Raw genomic sequence first — 25,342 nt, 5'->3', positions numbered from 1 at the left:
TAGAAAATGTCTCATTTACAATGACAAGAAAAAAAAGAATGAATACCTTGGAATAAACTTTAAGAATGAGCATGACCTACAAAAAGAAAATATTACATCTCCCTTTAGACATAAAAATGCCTTGAGAAAATGAAAAGATTAATTCATTTGACATAAAAATTAAATATAAAATTGTCCAAGACAGAAAAATCATAATTATGTACACTTTTGTTAATATATAAAAAGTGCTTATAAATGAATAAGAAAAAACAAACATACATTAACAAGAAAATTGGCCAAATGCTTGAAAAATAGTTCAAAGGAAAAAGGACTAAAATGACAAGAAGCTCATGAGAAGATGCTTAACTCATTGGTTTTCACAGAAATGCAGATTAAAAACAAGATACATTTCACTTATTCTATTAATAAAAATGAAATGCTCTCATAAGTTTTAATTTGTGAAGATATCAATAAATCTTATTGGAAGAAAAATTAGCAGTATCTTTAAAAAATAAAACACACAATCAAAGATGTACTTGTACAAATGTGAACAAGCACAGCAAACCTAAGAAAAAACCTAAATGTTCATTAAATATGGGTCTAGTTAAATCATGGCATGTGTTCCTTGGTCAACATTATAAGAAGATAAAGTAGACTTTTCAAAACTAACAGGCAAATGATCTTAGTGATAAAATTAAGTTGTAAAAAATACATGTAATTATCAATTCTGTACAGTCCTCAAATGCGTAAATGTATGGAAGGTCTGTGTTATATTACTCAAACAGGACAAATACTACTCTAGACACACAGCCTAAACTCATAAAGATTTTTTAAGAGTGCTAAACCCAAGTTATGTGCCCAAACAGGTTTTCATCAGCTCAGGTAAGCATTCCAATTTACACGCATTTTCAAAACAAATTTTTATTATGCATACAACATGCTATTTGTTTACTGCAGAAAATTTAGAATATCCAGGCAAAGAAAATAAGCATGTCATTAATAAGTCACAACACCAATATGTTATTATATTAGCATGTTTTCTTCTTGGGGTGCAGGGAAATGGTTGAATATGTATAATATAAATTAATAATTTATTATGGTAAAATTAAGGAATGTTTTTGTAAAAACACAAGAAGGTATGACCATGACCTCACAAACTCCAAACCAATTCCATTCTTTAGAGGTATAATTATTAATAGTTGCTTGAATTACAGATATCTACTGTGTGTGTGTGTGTGTGTGTGTGTGTGTGTGTGTGTGTTCCAACCATCACCAATGGACAGTTACATACTCAAATGAAACCTCTCCAGCTAGAACCCCTGGCTTTTGATTTTAGTCAGAATGCTCAAATCTGGGAACAAATGTTTTTCTGTGAAGAAGGCAACGAATCCCCAGTTGTTCACAGTATTAACCTTGGAGAGAAATGCACACTGTAGGGCAACTAGGCAAGGCTTGGAATGGGGGGCAAACTATAAGGGACCACTGTTAAGGATTTAATGTCCTTAGAATTATGGGGAAATAAATCTATATTATACAGCATTAAATGTCTTCTCCTCCTAAAGTGCAATCCCCTCCGATCTCTGTAACTCTCACATACAGTTTGATATATCTGTAGAAGTCTCAGTGACACTTTTATAGGGCAGTACCTCCCAGAAGCACCTGGAGAACTTGTTAAAACACAGATTCCTGTTCCACCCACAGAAATCCTGACCCAGAAGTTTGGAGTGGAGTACAAGAAACTGCCCATTTAGCAGCCTCCCAGGAGGTACTGATTCTGCACATGTGTGAGCCCTGTTTTGCATAGCACTGATTCAGAGACGCATAGAGACCGAAAACTCCACATCATAATGACAGTAAGAGAGGACTGTTCCATAGTCATAAACTTGTCAGCATTTCTTCACTGTCCTGCAGGAAATGGCAGAGCTCTGACTCTGACCAGAAGTGCAGCAAGAACTCAAGCAAGATATAGGATTTTGAAGAGGAAGGGGCCGGCAGTACTAAAGTCTTCACAGCAGTAAAAATTGTTAATGGGCTTTGTAAAAGCATCTTCAATTAAGTGGTAGGCACAGAAGGCTGGTGTTTGAAAATAAAATGATCATGAAGGAGTAGAGAGACAGGAAGTACAAACCGTTTTTCTAAAATCTGTCAGTAAAGGTAGGGGAAAGATTAGGGTGGCAGCTAAGGATGCAGAGAATTTAAAATACATATACTTTTATATATAATTCATACACAAGTTTTAAAATTATACTTACTTGACATCACTAATCATCAGGGAAATGCAAATTAAAACCACAGTGAGATATCACCTCACATCTGTCAGAATAAATAAAATCAAAAACAAGAAATAACGAGTGTTAGTGAGGACATGGAGAGAAAGGAACCCTCGCACACTGTTGGTGGGAATGCAAACTGGAGCAGCCACTCGGGAAAACAGTATAAAGGTTCTTCAAAAAGTTAAAAATAGAGCTACCATATAATCCACTAATTCTACTACTGGATATTTACTCAAAAACAATGAAAATACTAATTCAAAAAGATATATGTACCCCTATGTTTACTGCAGCATTATTTACAATAGCCAGGATATAGAATATGGAAGCAAGTGTCCACTGACCAGTGGATAGATAAAGAAGATGTGATATGCATACACACACACACATAAATAAATAAATATATATATATATATACATACATACACACAGTGAAATATTATTTGGCCATGAAAAAGAATGAAATCTTACCATTTGCAATTACATGAATGGAGCTAGAGAATATAATGCTAAGTGGAATAAGTCAGAGAAAGATAAATACCATATGGTCTCACTCATATGTGGAATTTAAGAAACAAAACAAAGAAAAAAAGAAAAAAAGAGACCCAGACAAACAACCAACCTAGACTCTTAAGATACAGAGAACACACTGGTGATCTCCAGAGGGGAGATGGGTGGAGGATGGGTGAAATAGGAGATGGGATCAAGAGTATACTTATTGTGATGAACACTGAAAAATATATATCACTATATATCACTATATTGTACAACTGTAACTAGTATAGCACTGTATGTTAATTATACTTGGATAAAAAAAATAATACTTGTATTAAAGATGGAAGAAATCTGGGATCTTTTTTAACCCTGATGAGAAAGGAAGAGAGGGAGAGATGGAGAAGAGAGAGGAGATGATGGGTGGAGTGGGATCTCTGAGGAAGCAGAGGGGCTAGAGTCCAGCACACAGATGGAGAGATTAATTAGCCTTGGAAAGGGAGACAGACACTCATGCCTCTGTTAACAGGGGGGAGCAAGGAATGGCTGTGTGCAGCTGCAGGGCGAGGTCTCTTCTGGTGGTTTCTGTTTTACTAAGATTTTTTTTGCAAATCTTCTTTGGAGTCTAGCACAGAATCAGTTTTTATAAAAGGTCAATAGCTGCTTAAAACGACAGTATATTCTCTCAAAATACAATATTTAGTAATACCTGTTAATGTAACAGTAATTATACTGTGCAGACCCTACATGTAATTTATACTGACTTAAGTGTATCAAAGTTTCTCACAGCAGTTTTACTTCTTTTGATTTCTCCTTATATATTTAGAGGGTTTTTAAAATATATTTTGATGTAATGGTATTTGCATGCAAATTTTTAAGTCTGATTTTTCATTATTGATGGATATAAAATATTCATCTTTGGGGATTTTTTGCCTTTAATTCTACTAGCTCTGATATAAATACTACTATCATGTTTGCTCTGTTACAATGGGCCACTTTTAAATCCCATACAAACAGCCTTTTGGTCAATCCCCTTCAGTTTGGAGCTACCCAGAGTTAGAAGCCATGATGGATGGAGAAACCAGTCATAAATATCATGGGAGCAGGCTGCTACTTGTGCTTCAGGACAGGCTAAATACAGAACACTTAAAGTCTCCTATCACGAGTTTGCAAAAGAGGCCACCAATCAGATCTGATTCCAAGGCTGCTTTAAGATATACCTTCTAGGGCAGCCTGGGTGGGTCAGTGGTTTAGCGCCGCCTTTAGCCCTGAACCTGGTCCTGGAGACCCGGGATCCAGTCCCACGTCGGGCTCCCTGCATGGAGCCTGCTTCTCCCTCTGCCTGTGTCTCTGCCTCTCTCTCTCTCTCTCTCTCATAAATAAATAAAATCTTAAAAAAAAAAAAAGGCATACCTTCTAATGGTGTAGATTCTAATGGTCGAGAACATGGCACATGGAGGAAAGGCTCCTCCTCTGTCCCGTCCTACAATGTTGATGGCAACAGGTCTCTGTCCAGAAACACCCAGATTTGCTGGTGGTGGTGGTGGTAGGTACTGGTTCCAGCTGAACACTTTCAGTGTTTGAATTATTCTAAAACTTTTTAATTGAAGTTTGGTATAAGAGATTCTTGATACTGCTACTCACTGGGCCATTTTCCAGGCCAGGAACTTCTTGTCACATATTAACTGTCATCTGCATTTTTGTTACTGCACAAACTACCAGAAAAGGCAATATGGATGGGTGGTTAAGATCACAAATGCTGGAGCCAGACCTGGGTTGGAATATTGGTGCTGCCACTTGCAACTGCTGCATGACATTAGACAAATTTCTTACCTTCTCTGAGCCTCAGTTACATCTATAAAATGAGGATAATACGTATTCTTGTTTTGAGCGAGTTTTGAGAGAGTTCCACAAGGTAATATATACATAGGGCTTAGAAGAGAACTTAAGCATCAGTAGGGCTGGGTTAGTGTAAGCAAACCAAACTTAAATAAAAATAAATGAAAAAAAAAAAGACTGATGAACCACTGATCTCTACCTCTGAAACCAATAATACATTATATGTTAATTAATTGAATTCAAATAAAATTTAAAATGCAAAAAATAAAAATAAAAAACCTCACTGAGCACCTGCTATGCCCCCCAGCACAATGCCAGGTGACTTGAGATAAATTACCTCTTTAATTCTAATAAAAATCATTTTCTACAAGTAAGAAAACTGGATTTTTTTTCTTTTTCTTTTTCTTTTTAATTTTTTTTCAAGTTTAAATGACTTTCTCAAGTTCACAGAGTTCCAAGGCAGTAGAGCTGAGGCTAGAATCAAAAACTACACTCTTAACCTTAACGTCTACCATGAAACCAGATCATAATTGCATAAACCCAAACTCACTCATCAGAAGTATGTTCATTACGGATTTTCATTTTATGGATTTTACTTGTTTGATTTTGCAATCACTGGGCTGACCTAAGGATCCATTAAATTTGCTTCCATGGACTTCCCTCCCACACATAAATGCTCAAATCCAGCTGTTCGATCATATTTTTTCTATGTCTCATTTCCTGCTGCAGATCAGTTTTGTTAAGTAGCAAGATGTACGGAAGTAAATTGTCCACACAATATCAACTAATCAATAAACATCAGTTTCAGCCCAGAAGGACTGTAATTTATATCAGATTGTTTATTTTTCACTGTAATGTCCAACTAGAACTACAACAATCTAAATATATCCTTTCCATGGTATTACAAAAAAAGAGAAGCTTTACTCTCCCCTTGACAGGCGCATTCCCTCTCTCCCATTCCTGGTTTTTGTTTTTCAATTTTTAAAATTTGGATGTTTTTTTTTTTTTTTTTGCTGAATAAAATTTTCTGTCAAGCATTTTTATGCTACTTTTCTGACCCTGCCTCTATCTTCCCCTTCTGTTCTTTCGGTGAAAACATACACACACACACACACACACACACACACCCTCTTCCCCACTCTCCATTCCCAAGGAACAAAGGAGTGTTTTTAAAGAGGAAGGAAGGTATCTCAATAAATGCTAATGTGAATAATAATAACAGCCTTATGGAAATATTGGAAAGAGTACTTATTTTCCTTTAAAATGAGAAAGTGGCTATGAAAGCATTTTGTAAGCTCAGCAACAACAGTGTTTGTGAATGCATTCATGTGCCCATCACCACTTGGTGTCATTTACACTACAAGGAGATAGTCTGTGTGACACCTCACAGAGTAGGGGCTGAGGACTTTTCAAAGTCGGCCACTCAGTTTTGATCAAGTTCACCTGTCACTCTGTGTATGTAGGAGGGGATTGTGGAAGACAAGGGAAGGGAAAGTCAGTGTGTGGAGATACCAGTCCTGCAGCTGGAGGATTGTCTACGCCACCTGTTGTAGCTGGAGGTAGGACAAATGAGACACGCCAATGAGCAAAGACAGGCAAAGTTAAACTCAGAAATTGACAACCACTTCTTAAAAGTAGAGAAGGGACATGTCAGGGACTTGATTTAGTGAGAGCAATCAGTTGCAAGTTGAAAAGTGATTTCTATACCTACATCTGCCCTGCTACAACATCCCCTGGTCCTGCCTCAAGCTAGTTCCATGCTATATCATGAAAGTCTATTATTACTGAATCCATACCTGAGTATCCTCGGCTGCCAGCCCTTGTGTCTATGCAGAAACATCTGCTCCCAGCCTGGAGCTATGTTTCTTTACTGGCCTAAAATGCCTTTTCCTCAGAAGAGCATGGTAATAGGCAGGGTGCCTAAGAATGTACCCTTCTATAGTCATTTCCAGGACTCGCATTGAATGGCATGCAATAGACAGCTTCATTATACACAAGCAGCAAGCAAGAACTGTCTGTCCAGATGTTCCCCAGCATTGCAGTCTAACTTTCTTCTCTGCCCTTTAGAATGCCTCTCAGAAATCAAGAGCCTTATGAGGATTAAATGTTCCTTTGCCTTCTGACTCTACAGTGGGATGGATGCAGGGGTTCAGAACATGTTACCTCAAGTATGTCACTTTGGTATATTGATTATTTTGAATTAAAAGTACTTGAGAAATAGCAGGTGCAGGAAGGACACACTGCCCCTCCTTTGTCCACTTGAGAGGAGAAGGTAAATCTCCTGTGAGAAAGGCACCCTCCTCATACCAGGGGTGGGGTGGAAGTAGAAGGCATTTTTGTCATCACCATACACAAGGAATTTAGAGCCAAGAAGGCTTCATGAATTTGATCAAGTTCTACGCTACTACGTCACAATTTACTACCCACAGCCCAAACCCTTTGTCTTGTCAATTGTTCACAAATTTATCATTCCTTTGTTTAAAAGGTATAAAAGCTTCCTGCTCTGGCCACTTCTTTGAGTCTCGTATCTCTGTGGGGCTCCCATACTTATGTACATAATTTTCTTTTTCTCCTGCTAATCCGTCTCATCACTGGGGGCTGCCAGCCAAGAACTGAGAAGGGTAGGGGGGAAATGGTCTCTCCTCCACTACAGAGCCATCAGAGGCTGAAAAGCAGAGGTATTAACCAAAGGCACATATCAGAGTCATCCGGAACATTTGGTGACATAATTGTCCAGATTTACATCCCAAAATTCCAGGGTAGGGCTTGAGGACTAGAACACAGAACACATTCTCTAGATGGTCCTGATGTGCAGGCTGGGTTAGGAAGCATAGGGCCAGCCTATGAGACAGGGAGCCAGGGGCTGGCTGGTTGAGGCAGCTTTTGCTTCACTTGTGGTTCCATGTCTGTGCTTTGTTCTGACCCCGTCTCTCTAGGCCTCAGTGGACATTTCCTCTCTTGCTTATCTGGCTACCCCTGGAAGACAGCTCAGGAGGGCGGTGGAGTATATGGACTCTGACGTCAGATCAGCTGAAGCACTTACTTGCTGTGAGGCTTTAGACAAGGTATTTCATTTCACTGAGCCCCTTTGTCACTGTCCCATTTGTCAAAGGGGAGGCTGTAACAGAACCTACTCTATAGGGTTATGGTAAAGAGTAAATCATATCATACATAAAAGTACTGAGTACAGTGCCTGGTACATCCACATAGAGCCCACAGAGGCCACTGTTATTATGATTGTCAAGAATCCTCGAGCTCTCATCTGGTTCATGGAAGTCAGGTCTCCTGGGTGGCTCCAGGTGTGACAGGGCTTGGCTGTCAATACTTTTAATTCACATGGGCATCTGGTCTAAGTGGGCAGCTGGTCTATGTGGGTTCTTCAATCCTAGTCCAATCAATTCAGTACACTTTTACAGAAAACATACCAGGTGCCAGGTATTAGGCCAGGTGTAAAAGGTCCTTGATGAGCTCACATGCTAATGAGGGGGGTCAGCACACAAACAAAACCCCTCCCATGTAGGTAGTGATGGTAGCAGATAAAAGGTACCCAAGCAGTGATTCATGGGAGATAAAAGGAGACTTCATGCCAACTCACTTTTCTTGCATATATAAAATTTCCTGGGACCCTAAGAATAAAGGTAAGCCACCTCTATTGAACTTTTTCATTAAAGCATTGGAAAAAGTCTTCATATAAAATCCTGCTTTTATTTCTCTTACCTCCATTCAATCCCAAGATCTGCTTTTTTAAAAACAAGAAATAAATTACAGATATACTTAATAGGCTTTCAGAGCCAGAAGAGGTCTTGGAAATTATCCATGCTAACACTCTTAGTATGTAGATGAAAAAGCCAAGGTCCCTGTGATCCCGCCTAAGATCACAGATAGTTAGCGGCCAAGCTGAGGTTATTACCCCAGTCTCTGGCTTCCAGCACAATTCTGTTGCACAACATTATTTAGTCCCGCTGAAACCATAATAGGAAGCAGAATCATCTCTAGCAAAGAGCCTGTATTCATTCATTCAATATGTATTGAACTCCTGTGACATGCTCTATAAAGGCCAAGCAGGAAGTAAACAGAAAAGAGAACAGCCAACTGTAGATTGGTAGATTGGTCAGAGAAAGCCTCCTTGAGGAGGTGACATGCCAGCTCAAGGTGGAGAAAGAGGCAAGCAACCATGTTAAGAGCTAAGGGAAGTGTATTCCAGGTGCAGGGATTGGTCATTGCAAAGACCCATGGAGGGGAAGGGTACTTGCACTCTAGAATCTTCCAGATAGTTAGACTGGAGCCTAGTGCATTAGGGGCAAAATGGTGCACATGACATAACACGGAGCCAATCATGCAAGACTTTGAAGGTCATAGAAAGTGTAATGGATTTTACCCTAAGTATAAAGGCAATTCATGAAGAAGCTTGAAGCGGGGGAGTTCATGGTTAGTCTGCCTACTTTGTGAAAAACACAATCCATGGCACTCCTTCGCAGTGGAGCCAGCAGGTCATTTTGCTCTTGTTTTTCCTTATGCAGAGGACACAGAACACAGACATAGAGGAGTGGGAAAGAGCTGGAAAGAGCAGGAACACCAGGCCCTAGATATCCAGCATCAGGATCTTTCCTCCACCACCTGCTCTCATTGAATTAAATGGGGGGGGGGGGGGCGGGGGCGGAGAATATCTCATTAAAACTGTTGGATTTGAATCTTTCTTATCCACACAGAGTTCTGGTATAAGAATATAATTGGTCAGAATACTGCCCTAGAAGGATGAATGGGAAGGTAGAGAGAGATGATGTGAGCAGTCTGTGTGCTACGTTACAGCTAATACAGTCTTCCCTGCTACGGAATGATCTCAGTGTATGGGCTATTTTTGGAAGTGACAGTCAAAGGAAAAATGGACTGTGTGTGAAGAGAAAATATCATAATAATAACCCTCCAGGCCCAGGATTCTATTTCTGTCAGGAGTACCAAGCAAGGGAAGTTTTGTAAGAGGGTGTGGTTATCTTAAAACATCAAATATTACTGAAATGCTGGGGTTCCAGGTCAGCCTTGGGCATCACTGTATCAATAGGCTTGGTTGCCGCCAGGTAAAAATACACGAAGAGGCCAGACCAGACCAAGTGAGCTTGTTTATTTGCCTCATGCATGTGCACCCTTATGTGGAGAAGACCAAAATAGTGGGGGTGCCTGGGTGGCTCAGTCGATTAAGGGTCTGACTCTTGCTCTCAGCTCAGGTCTTCATCTGAGGTCATGAGTTCAAGCCCTCCATTGGGCTCCATGCTGGGTGTGGTGTCTACTAAAAAAAAAAAACAAAACAAAACAAAACAAAAGCAAAATAATGGACAAACCTGGAAACAGTACAGAGTACCTAAATGCCAAATCAAGACTCCAAATAGATGTGTTTGCTTCTTTGTTGCTGTGTGTAGAGTTTTCTCTCTTTAAAAACTGAGTGGCCTCTACTTCCCTGAATCAACATCCAAAGCTATTTATGCCATTGTTAGTTGAGTCTCTCCCCTTCTCCTGCAGAACAGGAAATTTGCGTGTTGTATCTGGATTAATTTCGGATTTTTCTCATAGCAAAAGTTTTGGCTCCAGGAGCTACAACCTTGAATCTGCCTTGCGGCATGGTGGGAATGATAGCCTGGAAGCAGCCTTGAGCACTTTCTCCAGAGTGAGCCTGTGCCAATGGCCTCTCGTGGCCATGGCCTGCCTCAGGGTGAGCCCCAAGGAAGACAGGAATGATCACTTGGCAAGGTGAGGACGTAGGAGCTCTGTGCACTCTACAGGCCCAGTGATGCACACTCGGGGAGAGACATGGCTTAATTTCCCACATTTCTTTCACACAAAGCATGATTATAGGGAAGTGCTTCCATATGGCCCACAGAAAATCCTGGCCAAGAACGGCTGCAGCAGGCCAGTTTCGGAGCAATAACAGACAAGAAGGGGCTATATTGAAAATCAAGGACGAGTAGCAGCATTGTTTTCATGCAGACAGGGATCTGCTGAGTTTAGCTATAGCCCAAGCACAGAGGTACGGAGCCTGATGACGGGCCAGCAGCCCCGCTCTCACCATATCACCTCTCCTCCCATGTTCAGGGATCTGTCCGGATGCTCTCATCACCCTTTTGGGGAAATTAATCACAAAGATTAGATTTTTAGGGGTTTTGACCTGGAATGCCCTGAACTGGTACAGGGGTCTGAGATGCCCTCAAAAAAAAAAAAAAAAAAAAATCAGACTGGCAAATTTGGGCCTTATGGGGACATATGCATTTTCCCTCTATTTTCCTGGAGGAAATACATACAAGACATATAACTTCCAATAGATTCTCAAAAGGATCTATAATCCGCAAAGCATAAATCCATGCATGAGAGAGACACAGAGAGAATCTGATCTACCTTACCAGGAGTGCGAAACTGTGAAGTACAAGCAGGCCCCTTTCAGCCAGCACCCCTCCCCATCTATCCCTTCCCATTTCAGAGCCTCTTCGGCACACTTCCCCCCAAAACACTGATTTCTTGACCCAATTTCACTTGACTTCTCCCCTGGCTCAATTAGAATTATCTCAGTTTCTAATCTCTCTTGGATCCTGACAAGACCACATCTATTTCTAATGAGACTTCCAGGCTTTTTAAAGCCAGTGCTAACTCTAGGCACTTCCCCAACACCAGAGCTGGCTATTATGTTCCCCATTCCATCTTCTTGTCCAAAAGCAGACCTGAATTAACTGTTTACGGTCCAGGCTGGCTCTTCTTGGTCTTCCCCTGAGCTGAATATTTCCTCCTCCCTTAGTTTCTAATTCACTCTTCCTTGACACTTCTGACAAGTTATTCCTCCACACCCATCAGTAGCTCTCTTACAAACAATATCCAGATTGACAAAATGTTGACTTGGACATCTGCTGGCAAATATCCACATATACATTGAATGTATGCAAAAGGTGTGACATCCATTGGTACCCAAATGAGCCACATGTCTAATAAAAACACTGCTAGCATTTAGTGGGCACTCACTAGGTGCCAGACACTATTTGCAATGCTCAGCATGACTGATTTACTTATTAAACAATACCTCTACAAAGGGAGGACTATTGCCATTTCCAATTTAAATGAGAAAACCAAAATATACACAGGAGGTTAAAAAAAAAAAAAGTGTTCTGCTTACACAGCAGTAAGCAACAAACCCAGGATTTGAACACTGGCCCCAGAGCCCAATTTCTTTCCTATATTGCCTTTCATAATTGGTTATGAGAGATGTTCCTTAACATCTCTGGTCCATAGTCTCCTCATTCATCAAATGGGTTTGACAGTATCAAAGCTACGATGGAAAGGCTTAGTGGAATTAAGTGATAGGCTGTGCCTGAAGGGAACTCCGTGTGATAAAGCACTGTATCAATGTTAGTAACAACAGAGTGGGTGGAATGCTGTAGACTTGCTCTCCCAGCTCCTTAGAAGCCAGTGTGTACATGGCACACTTGTAGGCAAAGAGGCAGACCTCCCCGGGGAGGATTTCTCTTCCTGAATAAAGAATATAGCATTCAAGGGATGGCTGCACCGCCATCTTTATTGTCTGGGGGTGGATGAACATGAATGTTTAATAGTGACTTTGCAACTACAGAGATGAAAGTCATCCTCTAAGGATAATGAAGGAGACAGAGAGGAGCCTGGGTCCTTAAAGACATAGCAGAACAGCTTCCCCAACCTTGACTGCCTGAAATGCTGTCCTGCATTTCAAAGGTGAACTTTCCATGATTTGTAGAAGAATGCATTCTTACCAGTGCACCACTACTCAAAGCCAGCTCCTTCATGAAGTCCACCCATTGGAACCTCTATGAATTCATGGTTTCCAATCTCAGATAGACTTCACGGCAATTCCTCTCCCTTTTCCCTGTTTTGGTGAGTTCCTTCCTCTCCTTTCTTTTATGCGAACACTCTAAAGTCTCTGAGAGCTCTTACTCCTACGCAGCTCTTACCTCTTAATGAACAGTACCAAAAAAAAAAAACAAAAAACAAAAAACAAAAAACCCAGTATGCTGGAAAATTGCTGATTTCTCACCATGTTCTCCATGGTGCCTTTACAGTCATCTAGCTGCTGACACGGTGTGGGTATATACCTTCCTTTTGTCCAGGGCAACTCTTTCCTGCTATATAGTCTCACCTTCTGCTCACTCACCAATCCACTGCAACTGGGCTTTGCCTTCAGCCTGAAATTCATGGACACCACTCTTGCTAAGGTCACACATGGTCTCTGAGTTGTCAGAGTACATTTTGGACTCTTATTCCAGTTGGTATCTCAGCAGCAGTTCACATGGTTGCCCATTACCTCCTTTTTGGAATTACTCCTCTGGCTTCCATGACACTGCTTTTGCTAAGTTCTGCATTTACCTACTCTTTTCATTTCCTCTCATTCAGATTCCATTAAATTTCTTCGCTGACTAAAAGCCTAGACTTCAATTAAAAAATAAATAAAATAAAAATAAAAATAAAAGCCTAGACTTCAGGTGTTCCCCAGGATGCAACTCTTCACCTCCTAATATATTCTACACAATCTCTTTAGGTGGACCTACCTAATTTACCATCAATGAGGGAATTTTGCCACCAGTCAACAATAGACAAGCATATTTTAGATCACTCCTTCAACCACAAATAGAATATGATCAACATTTGTTTGAAGGTATCAGAAAGGTATCAAGATATCTAATATTTATGGAGGCAAGTTTCCAAAGAGAAGGGAAATCCAGGAAGGTGAACCTTTATCTTTGGTATGTGACTCCTCTTCATGAATTTCTCACCCAAATGAACAGCAAACATATCCACCCTGCCACTCAAGCTGGAACACTGGCCTCTTCCTCACTTCTTGGCTCTTGCAATCTTCATTCCAAGAATCATCAAACTCTGCATATTCTACCCCGTAAAGATCTTTTCAATCTGTTCCTTCCTCTACCTCTCCCACCGCAATTCCCTAGACTAGGGCTTCATTTTTTCAAATACTTTTGAGTATTTTTTAAAAAGCTTCCCATTTGGGCTCTTTGCCTCTAGGCTCACCTCACACGGAGCCCAACCTCCCTGTGCTGCCAGAATTATTTTACTAAAACACACATCTAATCATGTCACTCATCTGCCTGACTTGCTCTGGTGACTCCACTTAACATGAAGTGTGCAGGACAACAATGAAAGCCCATATGGCTGCCTCCTGAATGCCATCTGTCTCATCCTTCACCCCAACCAGGTGGAATGGGATTCAGGCCTGAGCAACATATTAATAGTTCCTCAAGGATGCCAAGGATTTTCCTTTATTTTTTTTTAATTTTATTTATTTATTCATGATAGACAGACAGAGAGAGAGAGAGAGAGAGAGAGGCAGAGGGAGAAGCAGGCTCCATGCCCGGAGCCCGATGCAGGACTCGATCCCGGGACTCCAGGATCACGCCCTGGGTCAAAGGCAGGCGCTGAACCGCTAAGCCACCCAGGGATCCCAAGGCTTTTCTTTTAGGGTCATACCGAATTAGGGTCATCTGAAATTCAGGATCATCTGAAATTCAGATTTCCTCTGCCTGGAAATCTCTCTACCCTCCACCCCTCCCATGGTGCTCTCCCTATTTGGAAAGAATAAATAAAATCCCTATTTCATAAGTCACATCAAAATAAATTCAAATGAACAAAAGATACTAAAGGAGGAAAACAAAACCATAAAAGTGCTGGCAGAAAACACAGGAATAATATTTTTTCCCTTTAAGGCAGAGGTCCACAAACTACAACCTGAAGGTTGTAAATTTATTTTTTTGTAAACTTGTATTTTTGTAAATAAGGTCTGTTTGTTTTTTTTTTTAATTTTCTATATGCCTTGTATTTTTCCTCTTCATTACTGTGTTCTTTTGAGTATAACTAACTTTTTATAAACCATCTGATTCCATTCTCATTTATTCTTCTGTATATTTTGGATATATATTTATATATTTCTTTTAGATGTTCAGAGATTACTTATTTAAATACCAAACAGATTACAGTTATTCTCCTGAATTTATAACAAATCTAGGTTTTTTTGTCAGAATTAAAACATATATGTAAATATATATAAATATAAATATATATATTTTTATATATTTACTTTTTAAAAAATGGAAAAAGGAAAGCTTCAAAACCAGAGTATGCTACTTTAGTATGAATGTCTAATGTGCATTCAAAGTATTGAAAAGCAAGCCTTTTTACCAAAGGATAATGTCACTAGGACATATGGACTGTAATTATAAAAGAAGACTTTGAGACATAAAGGTGCGCATAGAAATTAGTGAAGAAAGGAAGCCCTGGTGAGGACACAGAGCAGTGAGCAGGTGCTTTGGGAGGAAGTCTCAGGAAGTGAAGGACATGGCCCCGGGTCTGGGATGGATGTCTGGCTCACCACCTGGATGCCAAAGGGAGAAGAACACACCTGGCAGGATTCCAGAAGAGAGCGTCACTGCAGCCTTCAGAAAAGCCACAGTTTTTGCTCCCAAGTGGGTAGAGGAGCCCCTCCAGATTTCAATAAGGTCCTCTCGGGAGGATCTGCCTTCCAACCTGGAGTAAGAAGCTTAGGCGGGGGGCTGGGGTGACTGGGTAATGGGCACTGAGCGGGGCACTTGACGGGATGAGCACTGGGTGATATGCTATATGTTGGCAAATTGAACTCCAATAAAAAAATATACAAAAAAAAAAAAAAGAGGAAGAAGCAGCAGCCTAGGATAACAGCTCCCACAATGGGGGATGTCCAGTATGAACAGCGACTCTTATGCGTGGTATTTTTGGAAGGATTTTTACTACCACTTTGAGGTTTGAGGTCCCTCCAAAGCGCACCACCAGTACAGTCCTGCTTCATATGCCCCATAGCATCACAGGTGTCACCTACACCCTCAGTGCTTTCACTTACTTCTGCGCCAGCTTGCTGGGACAAAACCTCTTCTCTGCCACCAAGGAATTGGTGGTGTAACAGACTTGCCCAGGTCACTAGCCACACCTCCTTCCAGGTGCTGGCTTCATCACCTCCTCCAGTCAGTAACAGGTGACAGAGGCCTCTCAACCCCTGGCCCCTGCCTATCACTGCTGCTTGTTGCCACAGTCACCTTTGGGCCTTGGGGTATCTCTTCCCTCCACTCCCCATTTTCCATGGCTGACTTCTACAGCAAGTCCAGCTTGAATTGATACCCGTAGTAATAAAGCTTTACTGGAACACAACTATGCCCTTTGTTCATGAGTTGTCTGTGGCTGTTTCTGTGCTGCAACAGCAGCGCACAATAGTTAAGACCATGGATATATATGCCCTGTAAAGCCCTAAAATACTATCTGACCCTTTACTCAAAAGGTTTACTGACCCCCAAATCGAAGGATTCAAAAAGGCAGATACCATTAAATTAGAAGCATGAACATTTCTGAGGCTATAAAACTTAGAAACTATGGATCCCAAAAATACAAACAATACTGAAAGTCAAGTAACGAATGGAAACCAATATTTAAAAGAGCCATCACAAAGAAATCTGAAAGTTAAAATTAAAATAAAATCAATGTAACAGGCAAAAGGTTAATACTCACGATGTAATAAAAGCTCACGATGGTGGGTAAAAAATCAATGTCCAAGCAGAAAAAATGAGTAAGTGACTTTAGGAGCTGACCGAAAGATAAGAAGGAATAGAGGGGCAAGAACCACTAGTGACAAGATTTTCTGCCTTGTTAGCAATCAAGGGAGGCAAATCAAAAATTACTACTTCATGCTTTACCTTAAAAAAAAAAATAGCAAATGGGGCACCTGGGTGGCTCAGTGGTTGAGCGCCTGCCTTCGACTCAGGTGGTGACACCCGCCTGGGATCCAGTCCCACCTCGGGCTTCCGGCATGAAGCCTGCTTCTCCCTCTGCCGGTGTCTCTGCCTCTCTCTCTGTATATCTCTCGTGAATAAATAAATAAAATCTTTAAAAAAACCAGCAAATTAAAAAAAAAAACCAACCTAGTCGTATTCTGTAATGGTCATGATTCAATGAAATGGGTAGTCTTGGGAAAAAACCAATGGAACCAAACGTCTGACAGACATGTTTTCAAAGAAATCTGACTTTCCGGAAACTAGTCAACAGCGCTTTCCAACAAAAAGCTTCAGTTAGGAAGACGGTATTCGGTATTCGGGGACCAGGGGGTCCGGAGCACCTTCTGTCCTGTGGGAACACAGCGGCGGGTTGCAGACCTACTTTTTTCAGGAGAAACGTGCGACTTGGATTGTCCCCGCACGAGCCTGCAGGTGGAGCCGTTGCCAGCACAGACGCCGCAGCTGTCCTCCCGGGCGCTGCTCCCCAGGCGCCGATCACAGCCCACGGCCTGCGGGCAGAAGCGACAGCAGCAGGTGTCAGGATCCGGGGATGGCTGAGGGGCCAGGGCCCTCGGGAGGCCCCCACCCCGCCCCCGGGCGCAAACCTTCCCTAATTAACCACTGGGCTCTCTCACGGTGACAGAGTTTTCAAGCTAAAAATGACAGAAAGCCTTAAGATTCCTGGTAGGAATCTTACCAAGGGCCCAGTCTAGTTAAAAGAGAATTGTGTCCCTCCCTTTACATCTTAATTTATCTCTTTATTTTAGTCATATATTTTTATGTATATAAAATGAACAGAACATTACAGAGGCTGTTTCCTCTGCCCCCCCTGGCTCCCCACACCTCCCCTCTTCTCTGGCCCCTACACTGAAGTTGACGAGTATCCTTCCAGGCCATAGTTTTATACATTTTCCCCTCTGTTTGTATCTCAATCTCCACATACTTATCTCCCAACATCTTTACATATCCATATCTCTCTATACTCTGGCTCTTTATATATCCTTCTATCATTATTTATGCCTATACCTATGTGTGTCTTCCTCTGTTATGAGATCTATAGACACACTTTTGTAAACCATTTCTTTTTAAAATTTTTATTTAAATTCAATTTAGTTAACATATAGTGTATTATTAGTTTCAGGGGTAGAGTTGAGTGATTCGTCAGTTGCATATAACACCCAGTGCTCATCACATCAAGTGCCCTCCTTAATGCCCATCACCCAGTAACCCCATCCTCCTACCCCCTCTTCTCCAGCAACCCTGTTTGTTTCCTAGAGTTAAGTCTCTTATGGTTTGCCTCCCTGTTTTCATCTTATTTTATTTTTCTTTCCCTTCCCCTTTGTTCATCTGCTTTGTTTCTTAAATTCCACATATGAGTGAGATTATATGGTATTTGTCTTTCTTTGACTGGCTTATCTTGTTTAGCATAACACTCTGGTTCCATCCACATCATTGCAAATAATACAATTTTATATTTGTTTTGATGGCTAAGTAGTATTCCTACACACACACACACACACACACACACACACACTTGCACATATACCACCTCTTCTTTATCCATTCATCTGTTGATGGACATCTGGGCTCTTCATAAACCATTTCTTAAATGCAGAAAAGGAATGAATGGGAGTGACCTCATAGCACATGCCTATACTGCTACCTTTCAGTCCTTCGTGAGTTATTATTTTTGTGAGGTATCTGTGTGTGTGCATACATGTGTGCATCTTTGCCAGATTGTGAGCTTCCATAAATGAGGACAAGGGCTAGGCACATTTCTTTTTACGGTACAAATCGGTCTTCTACATAACATGTGCCCACTAATATGAACTGGTGAGAAAGTTTCTTTCTACCTCCCTGTGTTACTCAACTTTATTTGCATTTCTATACATGGTGTTTAAGTGCAGGGACTCTGGAGGCAGAGAGCCTCCCTGTCCCACCCCTCCAACCCGTTCAAGATGGCAGACAGTAAACAGTTCAAACACTCAGAGACACATCTTCCTCAAGACTAACACACAGACAATAATACACATTTTACCCAAGATCTAGTAAGGATAAAATGAGAATATGTATGTAGACTCTCTTAGTATAGGGATTACAACATTACAAAGGACTCAACAAAAAAGGCTCCCTTCTTGGGGCACCTGGAACGCTCAGTAGTTGAGCGTCTGCCTTTGGTTCAGGTCTTGATCCTGGGGTCCTGGGATAGAGTCTTGCATCGGGCTCCCCACAGGGAGCCTGCTTCTCCCTCTGCCTATGTCTCTGCCTCTCTTTGTGTCCCTATTGGATAAATAAATAAAACCTTTTTTTTAAAAAAGGCCCCCTTCTATCCTCTCTGTTTTTCATTTTGTTTTGAGTCCTGGGCATAGCCCCTAAACCTCGGAGCAGGGAGTTGCTGAATCACTACATCCAAGGTGTTGAAGACAAAATAAAACTGGAGGGAGTTGAAACCACATCTACAGACTATTCTTTCCAAAATTTCAGTGCTGAAGGGAAGGAGAAAGATCAAATGAAAGTTTCAGGGAGAGGTAGGAAAAGTTCCAAGGAAGTTTAAGGAAAAGCCTGTGATTAAAGATATTTTTAAATTTACAACGGGCTGTCATGAAGAAAGGGATTACATTTGTTCCTTGTGTTTCCAAATGGTGAAAACTACAGGTTTAAGCTGAAGTTTAGTTCAATGTCAAAGAGTTTGAAAAGTCAGAGTTATCCAGCACCAAGTGTTCAACCGTGAGCTAGGTAGGAGACTTTCTGGCGGGGAAACTGGAGAGGGAATTAAATTATCTGAGGAGTAGCTAAATCCAAAGACTTTTGAGATCCTTTCATCCTTATTGTATATTTTTATAAAGGTGGTAATGAAATATTAATAGTTGATTTTTTTTACTGAATGCCTACCATGTGTCTGGCATTATGCCAAGCACATCACATACATCATTGAATCTTCACAGCAACCTGATGACATAGGTGATTTTTTCTGCCTCTATTTTACAAATAAGGCATCTGAATGTCAGTGAGGTTAAATGACCTGCCAGCATCACACAGCTAGTAAACAGCACCAGTAATGGCCTGAAAATTCAGGTCGGTTGACTCCAGAATCTTAATACCATGGCACACCTTCTTTACCTTTGGTAACAGTGGGATAGGTCATAGAGAACCAAGTCACACAGGCAATTATATTAATACTTAGCAGCACACGTGGAGCAAATGAAGAATGACTGATTTTGGAAACGCACTTGCATGGTTGGGATTCAATCAATGAGTAACTTGTGTTCATGCAACTTTCTCCAAGGGGAGTAATTCTACCATTAAGTTATAGAAACACTGTTCCCGAGCCAACCTCTGTCCTCACAATTCATGTCCCTGAGCACTTCGCATTTCATGAGAATGAGAATAACTGTCTATCTGGTCATCCAGAAAGGGTGTGGGCTTAGCAGCTAGGATGGGCTTGTTTTGAAGAGTGTTTAGGGCCTTGTAAGATCTTAGGCAAGCAAACACTTCCCTGAGCACTTACATTTGTTTCAGAATTTTGTTTCAAGTGACAGTTCATCCAAATCTTACAGCCAAAAAAAGCAAGTGAAAACATCACAGAAAAATAATATCTGAGAAGCAGCTCTGATTGCCTTGTAATTCAGAGGGTATAAGTCAGAATGGCCCTTGAAACCATGGGCCTACTGAATTTGGGCTCTCAGGTCTCATCATAATCAATAATAAGCAACTTCTGAAAAGCTACCCTGAGGTGTTTTCAACCTCTATGACATCTCCGAAAGTCAAGATCTTTAATTGTAATGATTTAAAAACCACGAACCAATAAAACATATCAAGAGATTAACATCTATTAAATTTGTATATAGGCAGGCATGACAGGGTATAATCTAACAAGACAAGGCTCATGTCCTACAGTGCTAATGAGACAAGCTACACAAAATGTCTGATTTAAACAAATATTTAAAATATATGAGCAGTACCTTTGGGAATATATACTCCTACATAAATCATCACTTCAGCTAAGGATATTTCACTATTTCTGCATACGAATTCCTAATCAGCTAAAAGAACATAGTATTTAAATAGGTGGCCTCCTCACTCCATATTAAGCCACCTAGGAATCTTTTTAGGTAAATCTAATTTAATCTTTCTAGAACCAGTTTTTTGAGTCAACTTTTGTTTGAGATCTCTGAAAACTGGATGCTACATTAGGAAAAAACTCTAGATGTCTGCCTTGAAAATCAGAGTATATAGAGCTACAGTCGTCATTAGAGATGTTCTAAAATATGGAGCTTCTCCTTTCAGCCCTGGAAGGACGATACTTCTCCATCTCCTTAGAAGTTAAGTGTGGTCTTGACCATCTTGGGCCAATGAACTGAATCTAAGTGCCAGTGTCATTTCTGTAAGAAGCTTTAAGGGTCAGTTACTCTTATTGCTACTGTAGTTATTATGTAAAACATGTGTTCGAATAAAACCTCCCTCAGTCTGATCTCTTGATATTCAAAGAACAGAGACCTCCTGCTGACTGATGGTGGACAAGTAGCATTAGCAAGAAATGATCTTTAATAGTGTTAAGCCACTGAACTGTGGTGGTTGTTGGTTACTGCAGGAAAACTTGGCCAGTGTCAGAAAGAGCACAACCTAACCATTAATGGACAAAGCAAGGTCATTAAAATAGCAAGGTTTTTTTTTAATTGGACATTTCGCATTAAAATCCCAATTTCTGGCTTCTGTTGACAAATAGAAACTCTAACGTGTTTATGTTAGTTGTCCCTTTCACAATGAACAAGTACATAGTCTCCAGGTCCCAACAGCCTTCATGCTCAGCATGACCATATCCGAGCACTTTCTGTCTCTGCGAAGTGTGGAGACACTTGAGTTTGTCTAAGCATGACTGTGTTGTCTGTGCAAGGCCCCCCTGTTGTCCTGGCTGTCCTCTACCAGAACCACCTCTCATTTCCCGTTACAAACTTCAGCTACACTTCAGGCATCATAATACTTTCAAGGACCATCAGTAAAGTACAGTGACTAAGAAAACAGATTCTGAGATTAGGTAGCATGGGTCCAAATTCCAGCTCTACCACTTTGCAGCCATGCAATGCAGGAAAATCCCTTAGGCTCTTCAAATCTAGTTTCCAAGTGGGGACAATGACTGTACCTACCTCACACATATAAGGACCTACAGCCAAGTGCTTCAGACAATACCTGACACTAAACACCCAATAAATGTTAGTTTTACTGTAACTACAAAGTGGTTTCTTCATCTACCCAGCTGTCAGGGAATTCAATAAACATGAACAATAAATCAGATTTGCTCTGAGGACGTGCTTCCAACCAGGTCCTATTTGTCATAAAAATCAGATGTGCAAAGCTGAAGCAAATTTCATTCAGTAGGGTCATCATCTCATGCCGCCTGCTGTGCTCAGATTCACAAAAGTTATTCCCAGGAGTACAGTGACGGCTCATTTAAGTGAACAGACTGTAAACACAGTTGCAAAAATCATCTGTGGTCTGTGCCAAGTGAACATCAGGGCTGTTTGCTCATCCTGAGGCAAGCAGTGAGAATCCCATGGTTTATTCTCTCCCATCCTAGCAATCGCTGATGGCCATGGCCACGTTGGACGAGAGAGGGCATGTGTGTGAATGTGATCCTGTTGAAGAAAAGATCTGAGTTCTTCTGAGACTCTCTCACAGTCACTTCTGAAGAAACTACGTACATTTCTTTTCACCCAAATAGCCTTGCCAAAAGAGCATTCAGCTCTCAGCAGCCAGGGTATCACCTGTTACTGCCTTAAAGAATCGGTTTGCCCATCAGCATCACAAAAATATCACAAAAACATGGGAAGCACACTTTTAAAATGAATGAATTTGGTATTGAAAACCACAGTTTTCCTGCAAGCCCCATTCAGCCTTGGAAATTACTAGAGTAAACTATACATCTGAGATAATGAATATGAAGAGAGGCTGTGGTCAGTGAACACAGACAGGAAGCAGGGGAAGGGAGCCAGTGCAGACTACAGGCCTCCTGTGCGACAGTTACTGGGCTGGACTCATGGAATGTTTTTCATGAAAGAACGGGTTTAAAATAGGACTTACATGGAGAATAATGCCTCCCTTTTATATACTGAAAAGACCAAGGCTTAGAGGTGGTATGAATGAAACCACAGGAAGTGAATACATCTGCCACCACTGTCCACTCCAACCATGTCACTGAGATGCTCAAGCTGAGATCACCAGTGGTATTAGTTTGGGCCACATGAAGCAAGTATACTTCCCCCTTAGCCCTCTTGACTTCTCTGCACTATCTGACACTGCTAACTTTTCTTCTTAAACACTCACCCACCCTTAACTTTTTTTTCTCAGTTTTCTATTATACAGAAGTTCTGTCCCCATCAAATGCACTCTGTCCGAAGTTTGCTCCGAAAATGATGGGGCCAGGACTCTGTCACTGGAAATCTGCTTTTTTTATTCAGTTCTCCAAGGACATATATTGGCCTTAACTACGATCTATGTTTCTCTATTAGAATTCTCTTCTAAGCTCTACATTCATATATCAACTTCGCTATTCACAGGTACATCAAGCTCAGCATCTTTTCCCATATATTGGTCCTCACTCAGTACTTTCTGTCTTGAGGAATGGTCTCATTATCTACTTAGTCATCATGTCAGAAATCCAGGCCTCATTCTAAACTTCTTTCTCACTCACCACATCCAATATCATCCAGTCCTAAAAGACCTTAATTAACCTCTACAGTTTGTCATCCCTTCTCCATTCAGCCCACCTCTGCATACTCTAAGCTCTTGTTAACCCACATTTGACCTTCTATAGTTTGGCCAGACCCTCTCCTCTCCAAATAATCTGCCACATTGCCACTTGAGTGATCTTTCTAATGACAATCCCAGTTAGGCTATTACTTGTAAGATTCTTCAATAATTCCTATTGTAACTTTCAGAATGTTAATGATTAGTTTCCACTTATGCTTGTAACCTCAACTTCTACCGTTATCCCACAGGTGTTTTTCACCTCAATTCTACAGAATGAGTCATTGATCCTTAAATATATCTACTGTTATATCTCTTCACAAGTACTATTCACTCTGTTTTGACTCCCTTCCTCATTCTGGTTTATGTAACTACTACTCAACTTTTCAAAACCTCAACATCAAAACATTACCTTGTCCAGATTATTCTTCTTCAACCCAAACTTAATTACTTTTAATGGTAATTCTTCTTAATTATGCAAGCAACACATAGTCATTGTCAAAAACTTGGAAACTAAAAAGCATGATTCCACTGACAAGTGATTAACTTTCATTATCATTTAGAGGAAAAGACCAAAAGTGAACTGGAATAAAGATAAACCACTAGCAGCATATAAAATAGAAGAATGAAGTAGTAAGCCTTGATCTTTGGGAAGATTTGTCAATAGCAAACACCAAATAAGATGGTTCAAGAGTAGTAGAGAAAGGAAGAGACAATGGCTAGGCCACAAAGGAAGAGTGGCTAGTCTAGTCTTGGGGAAAAAAGGTGAAAGTGAGAGGGGAGAAAAGACTAAAATATGAGAGATTTGACAGAAGCAGCAAGATATAGAGCACATGGGAGCAAATCCATTGACTACAATATGAATTCAGGAAGGTAACATTGAGAATTCTGGTGCCATAAACAGAAATGAATAGGAATAACAGAATAACTCATGGATCGGGGTAAGAACAATACTAGCTTATTTGAGGCAGAGGAGGGAGCATGCTGAATTGACAGAACCTGTGGAATCTCCCAGAATGGTCATTAAACTGAACTAGAAATGCAGGAGTGGAGGCTGAAAGAGAAATAAAAGAGGGACCAAAATATTTTAATAACCTCTGCATTTGCAAGTGAGTAAACTCACTTGTTCAACCAGTTTTTACTAAGGACCCTACATGGGGCCAGAAATGGTAAGAATTCTGGGGTATGGCAATGAGCAATAAATGTGTGATTCTTGTCCTTAAAGAACTTACATTCTTTATGGGAGAATGTCATAATCAAATTATCACACAAATAAATATGTAATTATGAAATATTACCAGGGCAGTTAAAAGGTATTATAATAGAATCAGGAAGACTAATTTAGGTAGAGTAATCCCAGAAGCCCTCTTAAGGAAGCAATATTAAGCTGAAACCCTGAAGATAATAAGAGTAGTCAGGAGCATAGGTAAAAGGCAGTGAGAACAGCATGTGTAAGAGCTTTCTGGCACTTTGGCAGAAATGAAAAACAGCACAAAAGGGAGAAGAGTGGAATCTCTGAGGAGAGGTCAATAGAAGCTTCCAAAATAAAGAGCAAAAAGAAAAAAAGACTGAAAAAAAACCCCAGAACATCCAAGAACTGTGGGACAACTACAAAAGTGCTTTCTGGCACTTTGGCAGAAATGAAAAACAGCACAAAAGGGAGAAGAGTGGAATCTCTGAGGAGAGGTCAATAGAAGCTTCCAAAATAAAGAGCAAAAAGAAAAAAAGACTGAAAAAAAACCCCAGAACATCCAAGAACTGTGGGACAACTACTCAGGGTTTCATGAGTATAGAGGGAATACTAGGAGGAGAAGTAAGAAAGAAAGGAACAGAAGAAGTATTTTAAGAAATAATGACTGAGAATTTCTCCCAATTAATGTCAGTCACAAAACCATAGGGCCAGGAGCTCAAAGAACACTAAGAAAGATAAATGCCAAAAAGACTACATGTAGGCATATCATATTCAAATTACAGAAAAAAAAAGATAAAGAAAAATCTTGGAAGAAACCAGAGGAATAAAACACCTTACCAATAGAGGAGCAAAGAAATTAATTACATCTGACTTCTCCTTAGAAAACATGCAAGCAAGAAGACAGTAGAGTAAAATATTTAAAGTGTTGAGAGAAAAAAAAATCAACCTAGAATTCTGTACCCTATGAAATTATCCTTCAAAAGTGAAAGAGAAATAAAGACTTTCTCAGGCAAATA

General features: G+C 40.5%; 1 protein-coding gene across 2 annotated transcripts in view; it reads right to left on the bottom strand.

The window, feature by feature from the left end:
- ADAMTSL3 (ADAMTS like 3) overlaps positions 1-25,342 on the bottom strand; it is a 337,319-nt gene that overhangs the window by 173,073 nt on the left and 138,904 nt on the right. For both annotated transcript variants that reach the window (XM_038532980.1, XM_038532981.1), the window contains exon 7: positions 16,773-16,899. In XM_038532980.1, the coding sequence (XP_038388908.1) occupies positions 16,773-16,899 (127 nt within the window). The remainder of the gene's footprint in view (positions 1-16,772; positions 16,900-25,342) is intronic.

The sequence above is a fragment of the Canis lupus genome, chromosome 3, assembly GCF_011100685.1.
Source record: "Canis lupus familiaris isolate Mischka breed German Shepherd chromosome 3, alternate assembly UU_Cfam_GSD_1.0, whole genome shotgun sequence".
In the NCBI taxonomy this organism is placed as follows: Eukaryota; Metazoa; Chordata; class Mammalia; order Carnivora; family Canidae; genus Canis; species Canis lupus.
The sequence above is the reverse complement of the archived record's forward strand: the minus strand, read 5'-3'. Positions and strand labels throughout refer to the sequence as shown.